The following is a 20,498-nucleotide window of genomic DNA, read 5'->3' on the forward strand; positions in this document are numbered from 1 at the left end:
ATGTGGAGACGGAAACAAATACAACACAGTGACAGCAGTGTGCAAATATATTTTCTGAGAATAGACATTATATTGTGCTGCATGCTGCTGTAGGTGTGTGTATTGTGCATTGATTTTGCTATTGATTTTAAGTGAATCAAATGAGTCGTGTATTATATTCATTGTGTATTTCAGAGTTGAGTTTAATCCATGGATTCAGAGATTGATGATTGTTAAAATGTAGAATGAGAAAATATTTGTAAGCTTAAATGTTCAGTTTAGCTCCACGGTGGCAGAGTGGTTACCACGTCGCCTCACACCTCCACGGTCGAGGTTTCGAAACCCGTTTGAAGTTTGCATGTTCTTCTCGTGGCCTTATATTTCCTATAAGGTTTAAAGAGGAAACTGCATTAAAACCCTGACATATAGATAACAGAATCTGCCAAATGTTACAGTAATTTACACACAAAGGGGCCCAAAAAATCTATACACACTTCAACAGTTGTTATTTTATTTATCAATCTTTTTTTTCAATCAAATTGCATTACGGCAGCAATGCGTGCTACTACGTATGTTTTCTTTAAAGATGTCACTAGTCACACAGGTGTTAATGCTATTATATTGCTGTGATTATTTTCTGGATATTTTTTTCATGTTGAAGTGTAGTGTGTATACACTGTTGTCCCTCTCTGTATTTATATACAGAAATTATCCTTTTACAAGTTAAAAGAAACACGTGAAAAAACTGCCTCCAAAATCATTCTCCAGCATAAAAATGCGTGGTCAGATAAGTAATTTGTAGCCTTATTTTGTACAGGTTAAGAGTCAAAGACGTAGGTCTTGGAGTAGACTGCTGACTTGTGGAAGGCCAGTGGTGTGAGGGTCGCTGTTCCACATATCCGTGTAGCTCAAAAGATCTTCACTGGGCAGTCCTGGAATCAGTTCTGTGTAAAAACGCAGCTCAAGCTCCTCTCCTGGAAGAAAAACACCATCATTTAGAGGGAACAGCGTGTCAACTAGTCTGATGGAGGATGTTAGACAGATACAGATATGATGGACTAGCGAATTAATAATCCTGCTGGCGAAAAACCTGCCTATATATACTGTATATTCTGTACTCATGAGCTAAATGTGTCATTAATTTACCTGGGGAGCCGCTCCATTGGCTCTCTGGACATTGGTAAGACTCCGTCAGGGCTACTTCATTCCACAGGAAGTCCTTTCCACTGCTACTGCTGTGTAACCACTGTGCACTATCGAGTTCCAACTGTCGAGTGAGCTGCAGGAGCAAAACACAGAATGTGTAACTGCGCGGGTTTTGCCTAACCTTCAACCAGAAGTGTCTACAAATAATTGCAAAAATTTGTTGAATCACAAGAAACACCAGACTCGCCTCAACAATAGCTTTTTCCTCATACTCTGCAAATAAAAAAGGGAAAAGGAACACATTGAATGTCATGGCACTAAGGAATATTAAGTAATAAAATAAAGTAAGGATGTATTACTTTCCTAACCTGTCGTGTGTACCGGTGAAACATGGAACCTTCCGATGTAGATATCGTTCGTGCTGTCAGGGCCGATTTCAACTTCATAGTCTGAGCAGTCGGGAACATCAAAGGTGGGGCTCGCTGTGTCTGGAAAGAAACGTCACAAGAAAGAGTAACTGTAAGCTGTCAAATTAATTGACAAAACAGTGTTAATGGGACTTTAAGGGGCTGTTGGGGTAACTTACTTGTGCTCTCAGTGCTGTCTGTAGGGTTCTCCTGGGTGATCATCTCCTGCTGCTTGTGTGCGTAAAGGTGCTCTTCGGTTTCTTCCATGTCTGCATCAATCTTCCTCACCTTTTCCACACAACAAAAAGTGAGTAAGTCCTAAATTTTTTTAATGTGTTCATGCTTCGTCCTTAATGATATGAAAACATTACGATATGACGCGGTATCTCTACCTTTTTTTCTCCTCCTGCTTTCCTGGCTTTTAGAGGACCTCTTGTTTTTGTTCTTTTCAACCTGAAGCATGCGGTAGACAAAAACAGCTTCACAGCCTTTACTGATGCTTTTGTCCTCCACTTTTTCAATATCCGGCAGCGAGTTCATTGCACAACGGAAGTTGGCTTTCCATGTTTTGGGGTCAGGTTCAGTGATTCCTGGCTTGAACTTGCCTGCAGGCATAGTCAATGTTATGAGGACTAGAAAAGGCTGTTTGTCTTGCATAAAAAACAAAGGATTTGTGAAACGTTAGGATTGGCTCCTCACCAGTGTGAATTGCCCACTGTTTGAAGAGACTGGCATCTTTGTCAATATCCCATCCATGGCGTGAGGAGTGCTTCCAAGGAATGGAGAACATCTTTTTTTCCTAAGCAGCCCAAAAAAAATATACACAAGATACTCGGATTGGTATTCAGGTTCTTTTATGAAATGCTTCAACAATGTTTGGCAAAATCAAGAGCATGAAGCATGTAAATAATAAATTACTAAAATAAATAATAAATTAATGAAAGCTGTGCTTCCATCTTACCTTATCTACCCAGACAAGTCCAGCAATTGAGTTGGAGTCAATCATATCCTCTAACCAGGGTCGCATGCGCATTCTGGACACAGACATGCTTCCTGAACAAATACGGTGAAAAGCTTGAGCTCTAAAGGTCGCATGGAAGTTCTTTATAATTGACATGGATAAACTCACTTCTTTTTATTATCTTATACTAGCCCATAGCACACGGCTGTGTCACACGGCGCGAGTTTAAACAACATATCAAACATATGATCATGTAGCTACAATAAGGATACGAAGCCATCTACAATATATAAATGTTAATGTAAACTTTAAACAAGAAGCCTACATATAACAGCCAAAAGATAAGATAAGATAAGATAAGATAAGATAAGATAAGATAAGATAAGATAAGATAAGATAAGATAGGTCTTTATTAATCCCGAAGGAAATTGTTTTTCCAGTGGCTGCATATTTAAAAAGATACAACTACAATAGGAAAAAAAAAACAATATAAACAAATATTATATATATATATATATATATATATATATATATATATATATATATATATAAACTACAGACTGTACCAAAAGATGCAAAATTGTCTCTTTTAGTGTATTGTCCATTTATGTTATTGCACCCATGATTTATATTGAACATAATATTTTATATTGCATATAGAATAATAATATTGCACACCAGATGTATATGAATATTGCACACAATAGTGATTTTGCATGTTATATTGTTATTGTGATGGTATTGCACAATGCATCAGGGCATGATAAAGAGTTCTATTGAATATTCGGTCATCTCCCGAATGAAGGTATTACAGGATACATACCTAATACCTGTCTCTCTCTCTCTCTCTCTCTCTCTCTATATATATATATATATATATATATATATATATATATATATAAGACAGAAATGTAATTTTTTTGTGATAAAAAGTTAAATATAAGAAAATATAAAGATTATGAAAGCATGATTGATAAAATGAAATAAAAGCTACTACTAAGTCATACTGTACCTCTCGGTTTGGAGAAAGCTCCTCTCTGGTTGTTAACTGTATTTGTGTCAGCTGAGCAAGTCTTTATATTAATAGATGTCTATAAATATAAATCAGATGTTCCATCCTCCAGTCCAGCAGGTGGCGGTATTGCACCTATAAGTTCGCTGCCAGCCGCCAAAACCACAAAAAAGGGACTCCTCCAGGACTGTGGGTGTCGCTGTCACACAGTGTGGTATTTTTTTTCCCCGTCTCCATGGTCGTACACAGAAGCAGAAACTAAAACATAAAATATATAGCTAATTTCCAGGTATTCCTGTTCTGAAGCTGAACGCCATGTCTTACAACTACGTGGTCACGGCGCAGAAACCGACCGCAGTGAACGCCTGCATCACCGGTTAGTCACGCTCTCTACAGCTCTCGCGCGTTACGGTGGTCGGGGGCGCGCGACTCCCGCGTTTCAAGGCCTTATGCTAATGCCGTTCGCTTGTGCTAGCCTGGGAGCTAACTCTGCGCTAACCGCATCACATTTCTGTTTAAACGGGTGACTTTAATATAAATTACACGAGAACTCTTTGGGTTTTCAAACTGCCTGTTTAAAAATCCTCACATTTATAAAGGAACGCTATGATTAGCGCGTTTGCTAGCTAACTGTAGGGTTTGTTGTCAAGCGCGTGCGTGACGCTGAGGTAATATTAGTGCATAATTAAAACATTTTAAAATTTAACATGTTAATGCATTATTATATAAGTTACTATAAATGTTCTTCTGGAGATCTTCTTCTTTATGACAGGGCGCTATTTAAGAGTTTTCAAGGTTTTTATGAGGCATAGATTTTTAACATTAAACAGAAATGTGTAATAATAATAATAATACCTAACTAACAACTGTATAAAATGTGTGAAATGCACTTAAATTGTCTCTGAAATTAAAACTTTCCCTCCTGAGGAAAATAAGGATGAAGGTTCAAAAAGCGAAGCACTTCCTGTTCCAGAAGATCAGAAACCATCAGCACTTCTTGTCACAGCATACTGACCTCAGTGTCTCAAGAACAGTGTCGCCTCACGTACTGTTTTGTGAATCCCTCAGGATAAGTCGTGGATAAAGTCAGGTCTTATCTCTTAACTTTATATCCTGCTTAAAATACACACACACGTGTTGGATGTTACGTTCTGATGTCCAGTTACCTCCCATTTGGCGTCTTCAGATGATGGACGAAAGACGAAGTATTCATTCTTAAAATTCTTCTGGTCGACTGAGATCTCCGACTTGTCCTGTTCGAATGTGAGCAGTGAGTTAAGAGCTTACCTCATCGCGCTGACGTCACGACATTCAAATACGTATTCAAAAGTTATTCATCACGTTCACGACACAACTGTGTCCAGTACAACGTGCAGTGAAATGCATACACGGCTACCAGAGAATGAAACAATAATACAATAAAGTGTGACGTAATTTCGATAGTGTGTGCACCAAAAAAAAAAAAATCAATTATGGAAAAAATAAAAAAAAAGCAGTTAAATATAAAAACTAGGAGCATGTAGGGATTTGTAGTGATGTTATACTAAATATCAGCACCCCTGTGATTTTTACATGCATGAGGACTGCTGTGCTGATATTCAGTACAACAGCACAACCTTGAGTGTGATATTGGTTTTATACAAAATGTAATTTGTTTCTTTATTTAACCAGTTATTTTGCTCCGCCCACGCATCCTTCCATGCCTGGTCGAACTAACTAACCGTGTGCAGACCTACTCTCGCCCACGCTATGACACACAGTGTCATTAACCACTGGAGAACACCTGGGACATGTCCACTCATACATATAGTTACACATCACACTGCTGGTACTGTCTAATATCAGCACTGGTGGGATGCCTCTCGTCCAATCAGATTACGTATACATATGAAAATAGTAACAATGTTCATGTGGGTAGTTAACAACGGTGTTGCCAGTTAGAGTTGGGAATCACCAGGGAGCAGCTGATGCGATATCACGATGCCGGGTGTTGATTCGATTTCTGTTGTGATTTCACAATTTTATTAATATCCTGATTCATTATAATTAAAACCAATTGTTGGAATTCTAAACAAACTAAGGAAATAATTTGCTGCCTGCCAAGTCAGTAGGTTACAGTTTAGGATTATAGAGGAGCTGCAACATTTTACAGTCTCAAATGAAGATCAATTTATTAGATAGATTTAATAAATAATAATAAAAACATGTTGCATCAAGAACAGTTTAAGTAGGCATCCCAGTGAAACAAAATGCTTGATTTCTTGGTCTAATACTGCCATCTATTGGTGCATTTAGATTGCTTCTTTAGGATGAGGACCTTCACTTCTTTACCAAGTTTTGGTGTGTCTTGAACATGGTTGCTGAGATATGACATTACATCATGTATTCTGATGTCTGACTGAGAGACATTTATTCATAAATTTTTTCTGGCTGGTCTTGTGATGCTTTATGTTTAATAATGAAGTTTAATACGATATGTTTTGAACAAATTTATTGTGGCTGAAATCAACACCCAATTCGTCCTGTTGGTGGTGGTAACTGCCTTGACTTTGTGTCTGTGGACTGCTGAAAGCTCCGACGGAGAACAACACCACATTTGATTCCAATGCGGTGCCTAATGTATTTTTTTTAAAGTTATTGCAAAGGTACCCTTGTTTTTTAACTTTCGTGTGTCACTTTTTGAGAAACCAATAAAAACTTCCTTGCGCTTCTTCCATTAAACATTCCCAGTGGCATCTTTCTCTCCTGAAGCAGTGTGTCTGCAGTACTCCTGTTTTTTTTCTTCTTTTTGTTTATAACAATAACCGTGGCGATGCACATGCCTTCATGAGATGCTCCTGTACCTGCAGGTCACTTTACCTCAGCGGAGGATCTGAACCTTCTCATAGCGAAGAACACACGCCTGGAGATCTATGTGGTCACGGCGGAGGGGTTACGGCCAGTCAAAGAGATCGGCATGTACGGCAAGATCGCCGTCATGGAGCTCTTCAGACCCAAAGTGAGTCGCCGTGTTGCGTTTTTGATTACGCTGATTATAATGTGATACATATTTCATGTTAATTCTGTTCTTTGTGTCTGCTCAGGGTGAAAGTAAGGACCTTCTGTTTATTTTGACGGCTAAATATAACGCCTGCATCTTGGAGTACAAGCAGAACGGGGACAGTATCGATATAATCACTCGTGCTCATGGAAACGTCCAGGTAGAACCTTAAACCACAGAACTTCAGTGTATAACACTAACAGCTAATTAATGAGAGCGTCATGCTGTACAGTACAAACGCACACAATCTCAAGAATAGTGGGAGAATTATCTTTCTGTGCTGGGATAAGGCAGAGTCAAGGGGTGTGTCTATAAAATGAGTGTTATTTTTTTCCTAACACTCCAATCACCATGTCATCCTTGTTGTTTTTTTGAATGCACCTTTAAACCTTATTCCTGACGTTTGTGTTGTTAAGGATCGCATCGGCCGCCCGTCAGAGACCGGGATCATCGGTATAGTGGACCCGGAGTGCCGTATGATCGGCCTGCGGCTTTACGACGGCCTTTTTAAAGTCATCCCTTTGGATCGGGACAACCGCGAGCTTAAAGCGTTTAACATCCGTCTGGAGGAGCTGCAGGTGATAGACGTCCACTTCCTGTACGGGTGCCAGGCTCCAACCGTCTGCTTCATATATCAGGTACCGAACCTTATCCAGAGAACGTTCTTAATTGAATATAGTAATTATAATGAGCATATCTATACATAAAATTATAGCTTTAAAGTAATAAGTCTTAGTACACTTAAAGTCTGTTACATATCATGTTAAATATTTTACATAATTATGTTTTTAAACATTTAGTTCATTTTTTCAGCAGAGTTTATATACTCTTAAACATTTATTAGGGAATATTCATTAAACTAATAGATAATAACTTGTTATTAAAAAAATATTAGTTCATTAAGATTAATTTATAAACCTATATTAGGTTATGCTAAAGCTGTTCATAATTATTTTTAAACATCATGTTTGTTCATTTAACAGTTAAGTGTTTAGTCTTATCAATGAAACATGTTATATATGTAAGTCATTACTGAGCAGTAAAACCTTTTTTTAATATTTAATAACAGCTTTTACTTATTTATTTGTTTATATAAAACAGAGTTGCAAGTGAATTTTAGCAGATGATTTGATGGTAAACATTTCACCTTGATTATTTAAAATTCCAAAAATAGTTTTCATAGATATTAAGTTTAAAAAATTAAATGCAGTGCTTGTGTTTAGGCTGGTGTTTGGTGCCAAAGCTGTGTATCATATTGAAGAAATCAATATCACAGGATGATATTTTTGCCGTATCGGCTCACTTTCATCAGCCGAACTTTTTTAATAACATGTTTTATCAAGATCATTTTCATTATAAAATAATTGCTTGGATGACGTATAATCTATGTCCCGATTAATGATTAATTAATTCATGACGATTATTTAATTTATTCGTATTTACTCCGTTGATGAGATTTATTCTTGTTCAGTGATTTCATGTTACGTGTTCTGCACCTCTCTCCAGGACCCTCAGGGACGACACGTGAAGACGTATGAGGTGTCTCTGAAGGAGAAGGAGTTTAGTAAGGGTCCATGGAAGCAGGAGAACGTAGAAGCGGAGGCCTCCATGGTCATTCCTGGTGAGCTGAGTTTGGACACTTCAGGAGAGTTATTATGAACACTTATGTAAGTTAGTGGAAAAATCTGATTTGAGTGTTTGTGTGTGTGTGCAGTTCCTGAACCATTCGGTGGCGCTATAATCATCGGGCAGGAGTCTATCACCTATCACAACGGAGATAAATACCTGGCCATCGCACCTCCAACAATCAAGGTACCCGAGACCCTGGTGAAATGATGGAAAGGTGAAGATGTCAGTGTGAACGTGTACCAGAACTTCACACTAGCGAACCACAACTGATGTCGCATTTTATTCTTTGGCCTGAAACCAAGAGAACCAAACTACAAGTGTGAACACACCCTTATTATCTATAACATGTACACTGAGGAGACTTGTTAAGCCTTAATGGTTTCTATAGTAACAGCTCGGTTGCAGAGAGCCCCGTTAGGTGTAAGGTGATGTTTATTATGGACTTCAGTGAGAGTTAGAAATGAAGCTGTGAGTTGTAACTAATGTAGCTATAATCAGGTCCGTGTCCTGTTCTTAACATGATACAGTTCTCGTGTTTTACTGAGTGAGTTTATCTGAATCCTGTAGCAAAGCACGATCGTGTGTCATAACCGCGTGGACCCGAACGGCTCTCGCTATCTTCTGGGTGACATGGATGGAAGGTTGTTCATGCTCCTGCTGGAGAAGGAGGAACTGATCGATGGGTCCATGGTGCTCAAAGACCTGCGGGTGGAACTGCTAGGAGAGGTGAGCGCTTAAGATTTATTTGTGTGTGTGTGTGTGTTGTAATAACAGTTGTTTTTGTATGTATGTTCATATTGTGTGTTTGTGTTTCCAGACGTCCATCGCTGAGTGTTTGACCTACCTGGATAACGGAGTGGTGTTTGTTGGCTCCAGGCTCGGAGACTCTCAGCTTGTTAAAGTGCGTCAGGTTTTTATTATTCCCGTATGAGACCTAAAACTTTCTGGAGTAATTAAGTGTGTGTGTGTGTGTGTGTGTGTGTGCGCGCATTTGCAGCTAAACGTGGACAGTAACGATCAGGGCTCGTACGTGGCGGTAATGGAGACATTCACTAACCTGGGCCCGATTGTGGACATGTGTGTGGTGGATCTGGAGCGGCAAGGCCAGGGACAGGTGAGACCACGCCCATCCTCGAGATTAGTCGCTTATATCTTCTACAAAACTGTTTAAAATACAGAGCAGTTACACACTGATTAACACTTGTTTGGTCCTTTATTATAATAAAAAGTTATTGTTTTAGGGGCGTGGCTTGTGATCATTAGTAGGTCACATCAGGACATGCCTTAAACACTTAGGGATAATTTGCATAAAGCGTTGTGGCTCATGACATGTCCTTTTAAACATCTATACAATGATGCTTTGCTAAATCGTTTTGGTACTGTACATGTCCTCTGTCTCTTGCCGTAGCTGGTGACCTGCTCCGGGGCGTTTAAGGAAGGATCTCTAAGGATTATCCGTAACGGTATAGGAATCCACGAGCACGCCAGTATCGACCTGCCTGGGATCAAAGGTCAGTGTTTAAAGCTTTGGAGAAAAAAAAACAACTCATCACTAACATGAGCTGTGCTGGTGAACAACTTTTACTTGAATGTGCACATGTCCGGTCCGGTCCGGTCAGCAGGCGGAGCTTATTTTGCGATGTCATGATATTATTTTGTTTGCTTATTTTTCCTTTGTGTATGTAGACTTACGTACAGATAATTATAATCTAGGAGGATTTTGAACATTATACAGAATTTATTTCAGTTTTCTGCTTTTGTTTCTTTAGAACTATTCTTTATTAATATTTATTGACTCATGTCATGCATGTATGAATGGTGTCATTTCATGCTGATGTATAATAACTGTTTTTATTTAATAAAACAATTGCATGTTCCTCATCTTCTGTGCGTGTGTATTACACCGTTCTTGCCACATCACAGACGACAGGTCTGGAATCGAACCTTGGCTTTTTGTTTCTTAGTTGTGACACAAAATTGATTAAAATGTCAAATCTAAGGGCCTACTATGTTGCTTTAAGGGTTTGATCCCGACCTGCTGACAGACCAAGAGTTCAAGCTGAATTATTAAACTGCTACTCATACTTCTATTCCCATATATATTTTTTTCATTCATTTATTTTGTCTGTAGGTTTATGGCCTCTTCGCTCGGAGGCAGGCAGAGACACAGACGACATGCTGGTGCTTTCATTCGTCGGCCAAACCAGGTACGACTCTTAAGCTTTATCATTCATTAGATTTTTCTCCTTATCTTTTTTTTTTTGAGCATCTGTTAATTGTTGATTTAACATTCTTTAATAAGAGTGCTGATGCTGAGTGGAGAGGAAGTGGAGGAGACTGAACTTCCAGGGTTTGTCGATAACCAGCAGACATTCTTTTGTGGAAATGTGGCTCACCAGCAACTCATTCAGGTGCTCATTTATCGCTTATTAGTGTTCATTCACGTAATTATGAGAGGTTTTCTTTGTATGTTTACACATTTACTTTTGGAGCAGAAACTCAGTGTGGCACACAGCCAATAGTGTAAAAACAAGCGAACCTTCAATGTAGCATAAGTTCTTAAGAGGATTTATTGGACGAACAGAAGCGAGACAGAATTAATCGATTTTGATTATAATTTTTTTTTGTGTGTGTGTGTGGGTTTCAGATTACTTCCGGCTCAGTGCGACTGGTCACGCAGGACAGCAAGGCTTTGATTAGCGAATGGAAGGAGCCTGAGGGCAGGAACATCAGCGTCGCTGCCTGCAACTCCACCCAGGTCGTGCTGGCGGTGGGACGAGTGCTCTACTACCTGCAGATCCTCAGCGGTGAACTAAAACAGATCAGGTAGTACATGTAATACATCATTACACCTACATTCTAGGGACATGTGGGCGGAGCTAGACACGGTGCATCTCACTGATTGGTCAAAACAAAATTTTCTGTAGTGGTGTCGTGATGTCTGCTTGAAGTTTATTGTTTCAGGATATTCCATGTGTTTAAGTAGATGTTTTGTTAGTGATATTTACTAGAGTGATTATTTTTTTTTATTTTTTTTTTTTTAATCAGATTCTCTCTCTCTCTCCTCCATGCGCAGTTCCACAGAGATGGAGCACGAGGTGGCGTGTTTGGACATCACTCCTCTCGGGGAGAGCGTTGGAGAGTCCAGCCTGTGCGCCGTAGGTCTGTGGACGGACATCTCGGCCCGAGTCCTCCGCCTGCCCTGTTTCAGCCCCCTCCATAAGGAGATGCTGGGTGGAGGTGAGAGGAGGGGAGACAGGAAATTAACAGGATCATTTAACCCTACAGATTAGCAGAGTGATGTGTAATGGCTCGTGTAATGCCTGATTGGTAGTTTATACTCACGCACACGGAGACTCTTATCCTAATGACGCTGAATAGTGAGTGAAATTTAGAGCGGGAGGAAACGGAGACATTCGTACTGTGTGTCTGAGAGTCTCATCTCAGTCACTGCACCTGAAGTTCAGGGTAAATGTTGATCTCTTTCACGCCTTCGTTTACCAGGAAAAGTTCAGCACAAGTCCCAGTTTGACCTGAACGCCTCTCGTGTAATTATTATTATTTTTTTTATTCAATTTTATGTATTTTTATATACTTCTCCTAGGCTATTATACGATCGCCACCAAACCGGTCCGATGTGATCTAAAGACATTGAGGACGAAGGGGGATCTTTGAAATCTCAAACGGATCAGTCGTGACAATGCCTTAAACTTACACACGTACAGATCAGAAATACACATTACAAATGTTAACACTCTCTCTCACACACACACACACACACACACACACTTACGCACTCAAGAAATATTCAGGGCCCAAGCTGACATCAGCTCGATGTGTGTGTGACGTGTGCAAGTTGTGCTGCACCCAGGCGGTGATGGATTTTTGTAGGTCTTAACACACTCAAATAACACACAAGTTGTGTGGTGGACCTGGGAGGCGATGGTACAGGGTGCTTGGGGACCGCTCATCGTTGCTTGCAACTATATTTATTGTTTGTTGTTGTTGTTGTTTCTTTTTTAATATTCGCTGTAATGAAAGCAGTAAAGAAAGAGTAAAAAATGTTGAGTGACTTCAGTGTAAATGTAGGTTCTGTGATTGTTTCATACAGCATGAAATTAAACCCCTCTCCCCCTCTTTCTCTCCACCTCTCTCTCTCCCTCCCCTTCTCTCCATCTCTCTTTTTCTCCATCTCTCTCTCTCTCCCTCTTTCAGAAATTATTCCGCGCTCCATCCTGATGACGACGTTCGAGGGGAGCCATTACTTGTTGTGCGCTCTGGGAGACGGCGCTCTCTTCTACTTTGGCCTGGACTTGGAGACAGGTTGGCGAAAAACGTCTACACAGTTCACTTAACCATATCAACTAAAACACACTCATTATTTACTTATTATTATAAGTCCCTGTAAATGAGCTGTTACTATAGAAACCGTAACATTAGAGGGTAGAATGAGATTATACTTAAAAAAAATAATAATAATTTAATCTATTAAACTCTGACGCTTTTTTATTTGTCTTTTTTATAATGAAAACCACAAGATGTAACGAGTCACGTGACTTAGGCTCAGCTTTTAGAGAGCATGAAAGTAAGAGACGCAAGCAAACATTAACCGAGAGAGTGAGCTTAAAGTAGAGACGTGAGGTGTCACCGAACGCTTGTTAATAAGAGCGGAGTTCTTGTAGGGCAGCAGTTTAAAAGATAACTTTGCACACATTTACATAAAATTCATCTTTAGTGATACTGCTGGTTTTGTGAAGTGCCGTAAGCCGTGCACATTTCAGATTCAAAAATTATTCTGTCTTTTTTACATATAAAAAAAGTAAGAAAATCGTGTGTGTGTGTAGGCACCTTGACCGAGCGGAAGAAGGTGACCCTGGGCACTCAGCCCACCGTGCTCCGAACCTTCCGCTCTCTTTCCACGTCCAACGTGTTCGCGTGCTCCGACAGACCCACAGTCATCTACTCCAGCAACCACAAGCTCGTCTTCTCCAACGTCAACCTCAAAGAGGTCAACTACATGTGTCCCCTCAACTCTGAGGGATACCCAGACAGGTGTGTGTGTGGATATATAAACACAGAAACCCTAGTGGTGGTCAAAACTATTAAGATAAAAGTGAAATTCAATGTTGTAATAACATCAATCAGTGACATTAATCAGTATTTAATATTGAATCATTTATTCCTTAAAACCGACTGAATAAAGTTTATAATATAGTAATATAATAATTATGGGATTTCTTTTTGTGAACGTAATCTTATAAATGTTTAATCTTTCTAACAGCTTGGCTTTGGCCAATAACAGCACTCTGACCATCGGCACTATCGACGAAATCCAGAAGCTCCACATTCGCACTGTACCTCTGTATGAGTCGCCCAAGTGAGTTTCTTATACACTGTTTATGTCTCCATAGACTTTTTTTTTTTTTTTTTTTTTTTTTTTGTAGAAAATCTGGATTGTTAAGATTAAATGATTGCTGTATTTCGTTACGTTTTGTGAAGATGTTCTCGTTTCGAGTTTTACATCCAGCGCAGCCGCTCAGCTCTATACTTTACATCAAGCTTTTTGTTTTTCAGTTGAATAATAATTAACGTTCAAGAAAGTCCACTATTAAAAGTTCAAGCCTTCGTTTCCAAAGTTAACGACTAACCACGTTAAATAATTATGATCTCAGTATAAACTAAACTTTTTCTCCATAATCAACAGCTCTACTTTATATAATTTACTTATTTTACATACTTCCTTTTTTCCATTACTCCTTCCTAATTTAAACACTAATGCACTGTACACTCTCTCTCTCTCTCTCTCTCTCTCTCTCTCTCTCTCTCTTTTTACTCCCTTCTGTGTTTGCGTACTTTAATTTGTTTGCTTTTGCTCTCTTCTTTGTTTCTTTCATGCTTGTCTTTGTACATACTTCTACACTTATTTCTTCCTGCTTTCACTTTTTCTTTGTCCTTCCTTCCAGACTTATTTATGTGCTTATTTCATTACCTCAGTTATTTTCATGAAGTGCTTATTTACTTTCTTCTTTATCTCAATACCTTCTGTTTCTTACTCATTTACTCACTTCCATACTTTTAACTCTTTTTGTTTATTTTTTTTAGCTACCTATTCAACGTCTGCATTTCTTTATTAATGTTTAACTTCTTACCTCTTTATATATTTCATTCTGTATTTGCTTTTTTTCTCCTCCTTCCTTCCATCCTTCCTAACCTTATTTACATCCTGACTTTTGAGGTCTTCCTTTTTGTCCTTCCTTCTTAATATAATTTCTTCCAAAGTAAAACTTGGTCAGCTGTTTCTTCTAAACATGTTTTAAAGACTTAAGACCTCTGTGTGAAAGATGGCGGGTTTGACTTTATTTCCTGGTTTGATTATCTAATTCTTTCTCTCTTTCTCTTTCTCTCTCTCTCAGGAGGATCTGTTATCAGGAAGTGTCCCAGTGTTTCGGCGTGCTCTCCAGTCGGGTAGAGATGCAGGACGTTAACGGCACCACGGCTCCAGTTCGCCCCAGCGCTAGCACTCAGGTAGGCGCTAACTCCTGACTCCGTGTGATGGTTTTTTTTAAAACCATATATCCGTTCTGTTGAGACTTTACTTCCTGTCCTCAGGCTCTGTCCAGCAGCGTCAGCTCCAGTAAGCTCTTCCCCAGCAGCACGTCCCCTCACGAGACGTCCTTCGGTGAGGAGGTAGAGGTGCACAGCCTGCTCGTGGTAGATCAGCACACTTTTGAAGGTATTTAATTTAATTCTCGTTGGCGGTCCAGTTGTAGCTCTGCGTGTGTGTGTGTGTGTGTGTGTCGTAAACCCCGCGAGTCGTAAACGTTCGTGTTATTGTTTCAGTGCTTCACGCACACCAGTTCCTGCCCAGTGAGTACGCTCTCAGCCTGGTGTCCTGTAAACTGGGAAAAGATCCCGCCGTCTACTTCATCGTCGGCACCGCCATGGTCTACCCCGAGGAGGCGGAGCCTAAGCAGGGTCGCATCATCGTCTTCCACTACACAGATGGTAACTTCCTTTCACTAACGTTAGACTGAAAGTACTGGTTTAAATAAAAGCCCTGAATCTAAATAATGCATTTTTTTTAATCTCATCTTGTCATTAGGAAAACTCCAGACTGTAGCAGAGAAAGAGGTGAAGGGGGCGGTGTACTCGATCGTGGAGTTCAACGGAAAACTGCTGGCCAGCATCAACAGCACTGTGAGACGCGTGCGCACACACACACACAGGTTTGGAGATGAGTTGTGTGTATGTGATTTATTTATTCAACTCTTTGTGCAGGTGCGCCTGTACGAGTGGACGGCAGAGAAAGAGCTGAGGACGGAGTGTAATCACTACAACAACATTATGGCTCTGTACCTGAAGACTAAAGGAGACTTCATCCTGGTGGGAGACCTGATGAGGTCGGTGCTGCTGCTGGCCTACAAACCCATGGAGGGAAACTTTGAGGAGGTCAGAGCTTCACACCTCCACACTTCAGGAGAGAGAGAGAGAATTTAACTCTCATTATTAATTTTTATGTTTTTTTTTTCCTCAATCAGGGCTGTGATTGTTTTTGCTAACAGATGGAGACCTTGTGATGTCTCTCTATCTCTCTGTGTCTCTGTCTCTGCCTGCTCATCTTTCACACACCAAGTTGTGATTGATGCGTTTTTCGCTTTTCTGCCTCCCTCTCTCTCTGTTTCTCTCATTATTTTTTTAAAGACTGCTTCTCTTCTGACTCTTCTTGCTTTGTGCATCTTTTTCTCTTTTCCTGTTTCTGTGTTTCTGTTCATCTATACACGTCTCTCCTAATTTCTCCTCTTCTCCTACCACTTTTTCTTTCTTTATCTCTCTTTTAGTCTCCCCCTGTTTCTGTCGTTCTGCTTTGGTCTGTTTCTGTTTTTTTCTTTTGTTCTAAATCTCCCAGCATTTGTTTGGCTTTGTCTGTTTGTTTATCTCTCTCTCTCTGTTGTTTTTTTTTCTCTCTCATTCTCTCTGCCTACATTTATCAATTTTCTCTTTACTTTCTCCGACCCTTTCTATCTATCTCTCTCTGTTCCTCATCTCTCTCTGCCGTCTCTCTGTTTCTTTCTCTATTGCTATTTCTGTTTGTATTTCCCTGTTTTTCTGTATCTGTATGTCACTGTCTTGCGCGCTCTCTTTTTCTCCATCCATTTGTTCTTTAATAAATAGGTTAAAGGTATATATTTAGACAGATCCATATCTGATTTTATCTCATCATCTTTTTCTTCTGGTTGTTCCTCAGATCGCCCGAGACTTTAACCCGAACTGGATGAGTGCGGTGGAGATTTTGGACGATGATAATTTCCTGGGTGCAGAGAACGCCTTTAACCTTTTCGTGTGTCAAAAAGACAGGTACTGGAGGGAGGGGGGGTGATTGTGGTTTTGACACATTAATGAGGTGTCGCACACTCCAGCATACGGCTCCATGTTCCCTCGCTCGGGGCCCTGAGTCTGGGTGGGTGAGGAATCGAGACTCTCTGGGGCATGTGGGAGGGGCTTACTGCGCATATTTAATTAGAGTGGAGTAAATTACATTTGCAGTGAGTTTACACTTTTAAAGACCAGACTTGTGTACGATTTAAATAATCCTCCTTAACCAAACTGAAGTAAGTATGTGTGTGTGTGAGCTGTGGCGGCTTCTGTTTCTCTCTTTATTGCAGTGTAAACTAATAATCTCACATTTATTAAATATATCACTACATTTTGTTCTCCACTGAGAGCTCTAATCCTCTCTCTGTTTATCTCTCGTCTTTAACTGTAATTTTCCTCTCTGGTTCTGTCTCTCTTTCCTCCTTCTTTCTCTCTGCCTGGCTGTCTCATCCTCTCTCTCTCTCTCTCTCTCTCTCTCTCTCAGCGCCGCCACCACTGATGAGGAGCGCCAGCACCTTCAGGAAGTGGGCGTGTTCCACCTGGGCGAGTTTGTGAACGTGTTCTGTCACGGCTCCCTCGTGCTGCAAAACCTTGGCGAGAGCTCAACCCCCACACAGGGTTCCGTGCTCTTTGGAACCGTTAACGGGATGATCGGTAAGGGGGGGGTGTAGGTTAATTAAAGCCCCAAAATCATCTGTGAAACACAGAGCGGCTGCTGATGGAGTCCAAGCTGATCTGTAGTCAGATTATTAAATCTGATCTCAGCAGTAACATCATCCTGAGCAGCTCTCTAACACTCAGTGTTGTAGTGTCGCAGTGTTCTTCTGCTGGTGTCTAAACACTTACCCTCACCCTTTCACCAGAACTTAGTGTGTGTGTGTGTGTGTTATACCGTCTCCCCTGCTGGGTCTTAGTGCTCGTCTCTCACAGGTATAATCGACATCCGTGCACGCATGTACTGTTTACTATAACACTGTGACCATGTGTGTGTGCGTAAAATATATTTTATTTTGTGTCTGTATGCGTGTTTGTGTAAAAAAAAAAAAAAAGAAGAGTTACTGTGTAAAATGAGAAGAAGAAGGGGGATCTAATTCCTCCTTTCCTCTTACTTTAGCTTCACACACACACACACACACACACACACAGTGCCAGCACGCATAAACAGAAAAACTTGTCTTGATTTATTTTTACTTTTTTTTTAAGGTAAAGTGCAGGTTAACTTGTTTTATTTTTACTTTTTATTTCGTATTAATTATTTTTATGTTTTTATTTTTTGGGCTGTGGAACGAATTATTTTAATTTCTGTTATTTCTTATAGGAAAAATTGGCTTACAAGTGTTTTTGAAATACGAGCCCGCTACCGGAATGAATTATACTCGTAATCCAAGGTTCCACTGTGTGTGTGTGTGTGCGTGTGTGTATATCTCACACTTTTCTATATAAACCGATATTTTATAAGCTGTTCATAGAGGTGTTTACTCATTATAAACAAACAGCTGTTTTTTATAATAATCAGTATACAGTCCAGGACCTCAAGCTTGCTGAAAACACCAACACACGTGTGACTCTCTCTCTCTCTCTCTCTCTCTTCCTTCTCTCTCTGTCCTGTTTCTATCTTTCCATCTGTTTCCACTTCCCACTTTTTGTGCCCCCCCCCCCCTCTCTCTCTCTCTCTCTCTCTCTCTCTTCCAGGTCTGGTGACTTCCCTGTCAGAGGGATGGTACAGTTTATTGATGGATTTACAGAATCGACTCAACAAGGTCATTAAGAGTGTGGGGAAGATCGAGCACAGCTTATATCCTTTCAAAAAAAAAATATATATATAGGCACCCTCTGAGGTTGCTTTACCTGATGTGAGCATTGTTTATCTTTTCATCATCTTATTTTAAAAAAGTAAAAAAAATAAAAATAAATCAATTCCTTAATCGTGATCACCTGGAGATCGTTTAACACGGAGAGGAAGACGGAACAGGCCACGGGTTTCATCGACGGAGATTTGATCGAAAGCTTCTTAGACCTGGGACGAGCCAAAATGCAGGAAGTGGTCAGCACGCTACAGGTATATTTAACGACGGTTCGCTCCCAGTGGGATGCTCAAGTGTGTGTGTGTGTGTGCGCACGCTGCACTGTCTGATTGATCTGTGTGTGTGTTTAGATTGATGACGGCAGCGGGATGAAGCGAGAGGCCACAGTGGATGAAGTGATAAAGATAGTGGAGGAACTCACCAGGATCCACTAACCCCACCGCGCCACTCAACGCTCTGTACATAGATATAAATAAACCAGACAGGTGTGTGTGTGTGTGTGTGTGTGTGAGAGAGAGAGAGAAAATAGGTGAGTGTTGGAGAGAGTCAGAGGGGGATGGGTAAGTGTGTGTGTGTGTGGGTGTTTTGGTGTTACACTCCTCGAGGTTTAGCCCATCTCTCTTTTCTGAGCATCTCGTCCTGGAATTAAATTAAATCACACACATTTGTAGAACTGATCACTATGATAATTTAGAGTGTGTGTGTGTTTGTGTGGGAGAGAGAGAGAGTAATTGCACTTGTGTGTGTGTGTGTGTGTGGTGTTTAAAGAGGAAGGGATGGCCCGTAAGCGCTTTGTCATCTCGTTGATTGAGACACTCTGAGCGAGGGACGTATAAGGACGCTGGTCACATGACCTCGTTAGTTTTGTTTTTTTCCTTTTCCCTAATACGCTTTTTGCTCAATCTTTACTTTTAATAAAGCTCAATACAATGAAGTTTCTGATTTCCTGTTTGTGTTCCCAGCGCTGGAGCTTCACCAGCTAAATAAAGTCGTATTTCTATCATTAATCACTCAGAAGTGTCACATGATCAGGCGTTTCGCCTGAGGGATTAACGCGAACGCACCGGTTTGTCAATTAACACCTCTGCGGTCGCAGCTGGATTCTGATTGGGCCGTGGTGTTGATTAGCTTTTTGCGAATAGTGCTGTTTAAATACGAATAAAATCTCAGGTCCTCATTAAAACGCTCATTTGGCTACGATCACATCGCTATTAAACATCGGATATTTACAGAGATGTGTCTCCTGATTAACGTTGATGTAAGGAGTCTCCAGTTTTAGAAATAAATCAAAATTTTAGTCTGTACACTTCCTCAAGAGCTGTTTATTAAATATTGTATTAATATCAAGAGAAAGACGACTGTTTTATGTTAATAGTAATACTTAGTATGTAAATGTTACTAGAAACAGATAAAGTATTACATCATTTTATAATGATAAAAAAAAGAAATAAAAGTTTTACTTATTGTCAGAATGCTTTGTTATACAAAGAGGAAAATAAGTCCACATCACACTACCCTGTTTATGATGTTTACTTTTAATTGACGGTCCACATTACAGATGTTAAAGGTTTTGATGAAAGTACAAACATTAACCTGGGGGAAAGAAGGTTCTTTTTGCACCCTTGTGTCAGGTTCGACTGGTGTTTAGTGAGAAATATACTCACGCGTTGGCAGTGTTTTAAAATCAGACCAAACAACAGACAATAAATATACACTTTTAGATATCGTAGATGAAGGTGGGGAATTCTGGGGGATAAAACCTATTATATTCAGTTTTTACTATTTTTCAAATCTGTTAATTAAGTCTAATTACCCAATTAATAAGGATTGGGTTTTAATATGTATTATGTTCATTTTATGTGTTTAGTTTATCATTTTATTCGTAGTGTGTTTAACAACACTGTTGTAAAGTAGATTTACAGAATTACTGCAACTTATTTCTCTCGTCTTAATAAAACGCTTGGGCACATTTATGAAATGCAATCTTAATTAAAATTAAATTTAAAAATAAAATCAAAATAAAACATTAGCTGTTGATCCATTGTTATTCACTCCAAAAGGTGTTGATTTTTTTTTTTTTATTTCCACCAGGGGGCACTGATGTTTTTGGATGAGGGTTTTTTTTTTTTTTTTTTCCCCTCTTAAA

At 39.8% G+C, this 20,498-nt stretch overlaps 2 protein-coding genes across 2 annotated transcripts; one reads left to right on the forward strand and one right to left on the reverse strand.

Annotated features, from left to right (window-relative positions):
• Positions 1-677: 677 nt before the first annotated feature.
• On the reverse strand, positions 678-3,636 carry LOC128527793 (interferon regulatory factor 1-like). Its single transcript, XM_053500377.1, has 9 exons — positions 3,506-3,636; positions 2,494-2,585; positions 2,232-2,331; positions 1,926-2,137; positions 1,712-1,829; positions 1,494-1,613; positions 1,373-1,398; positions 1,126-1,258; positions 678-953 (listed from the first exon to the last, which is right to left on the reverse strand). The coding sequence occupies exons 2-9, from the start codon at positions 2,578-2,580 to the stop codon at positions 805-807; spliced, it is 945 nt and encodes a 314-aa protein (XP_053356352.1). The 5' UTR covers positions 2,581-2,585; positions 3,506-3,636; the 3' UTR covers positions 678-804.
• Positions 3,637-3,714: 78 nt separating this feature from the next.
• ddb1 (damage-specific DNA binding protein 1) lies at positions 3,715-19,286 on the forward strand. The gene is made up of 27 exons (XM_053500376.1): positions 3,715-3,881; positions 6,355-6,503; positions 6,589-6,705; positions 6,962-7,183; positions 8,052-8,166; positions 8,260-8,357; positions 8,742-8,900; positions 8,992-9,075; positions 9,172-9,288; positions 9,583-9,685; positions 10,306-10,381; positions 10,477-10,585; positions 10,822-11,000; positions 11,251-11,414; positions 12,390-12,497; positions 13,019-13,226; positions 13,456-13,551; positions 14,588-14,699; positions 14,784-14,907; positions 15,015-15,179; positions 15,277-15,371; positions 15,453-15,623; positions 16,420-16,529; positions 17,032-17,201; positions 18,240-18,342; positions 18,483-18,606; positions 18,703-19,286. Exons 1-27 carry the CDS (start codon positions 3,821-3,823, stop codon positions 18,784-18,786), a joined length of 3,423 nt encoding a protein of 1,140 aa, XP_053356351.1. The 5' UTR covers positions 3,715-3,820; the 3' UTR covers positions 18,787-19,286.
• Positions 19,287-20,498: the final 1,212 nt, after the last annotated feature.

This window comes from Clarias gariepinus, chromosome 7 (assembly GCF_024256425.1).
Source record: "Clarias gariepinus isolate MV-2021 ecotype Netherlands chromosome 7, CGAR_prim_01v2, whole genome shotgun sequence".
Classification (NCBI taxonomy): domain Eukaryota; kingdom Metazoa; phylum Chordata; class Actinopteri; order Siluriformes; family Clariidae; genus Clarias; species Clarias gariepinus.

What these genes read in the sequence shown, in the direction of transcription:
- LOC128527793 (XM_053500377.1), bottom strand. Translation starts at nt 2,580, where the DNA reads ATGTCTGTGTCCAGAATGCGCATGCGACCCTGGTTAGAGGATATGATT. An exon ending in GACTTGTCTGGGTAGATAAG is followed by an intron (nt 2,332 to 2,493) that starts GTAAGATGGAAG and finishes TGGGCTGCTTAG; the next exon opens with GAAAAAAAGATGTTCTCCAT. An exon ending in CCAATGGAGCGGCTCCCCAG is followed by an intron (nt 954 to 1,125) that starts GTAAATTAATGA and finishes TTTTTCTTCCAG; the next exon opens with GAGAGGAGCTTGAGCTGCGT.
- ddb1 (XM_053500376.1), top strand. Translation starts at nt 3,821, where the DNA reads ATGTCTTACAACTACGTGGTCACGGCGCAGAAACCGACCGCAGTGAAC. An exon ending in CCGTCTGCTTCATATATCAG is followed by an intron (nt 7,184 to 8,051) that starts GTACCGAACCTT and finishes ACCTCTCTCCAG; the next exon opens with GACCCTCAGGGACGACACGT. An exon ending in CGTCTTCCACTACACAGATG is followed by an intron (nt 15,180 to 15,276) that starts GTAACTTCCTTT and finishes TCTTGTCATTAG; the next exon opens with GAAAACTCCAGACTGTAGCA.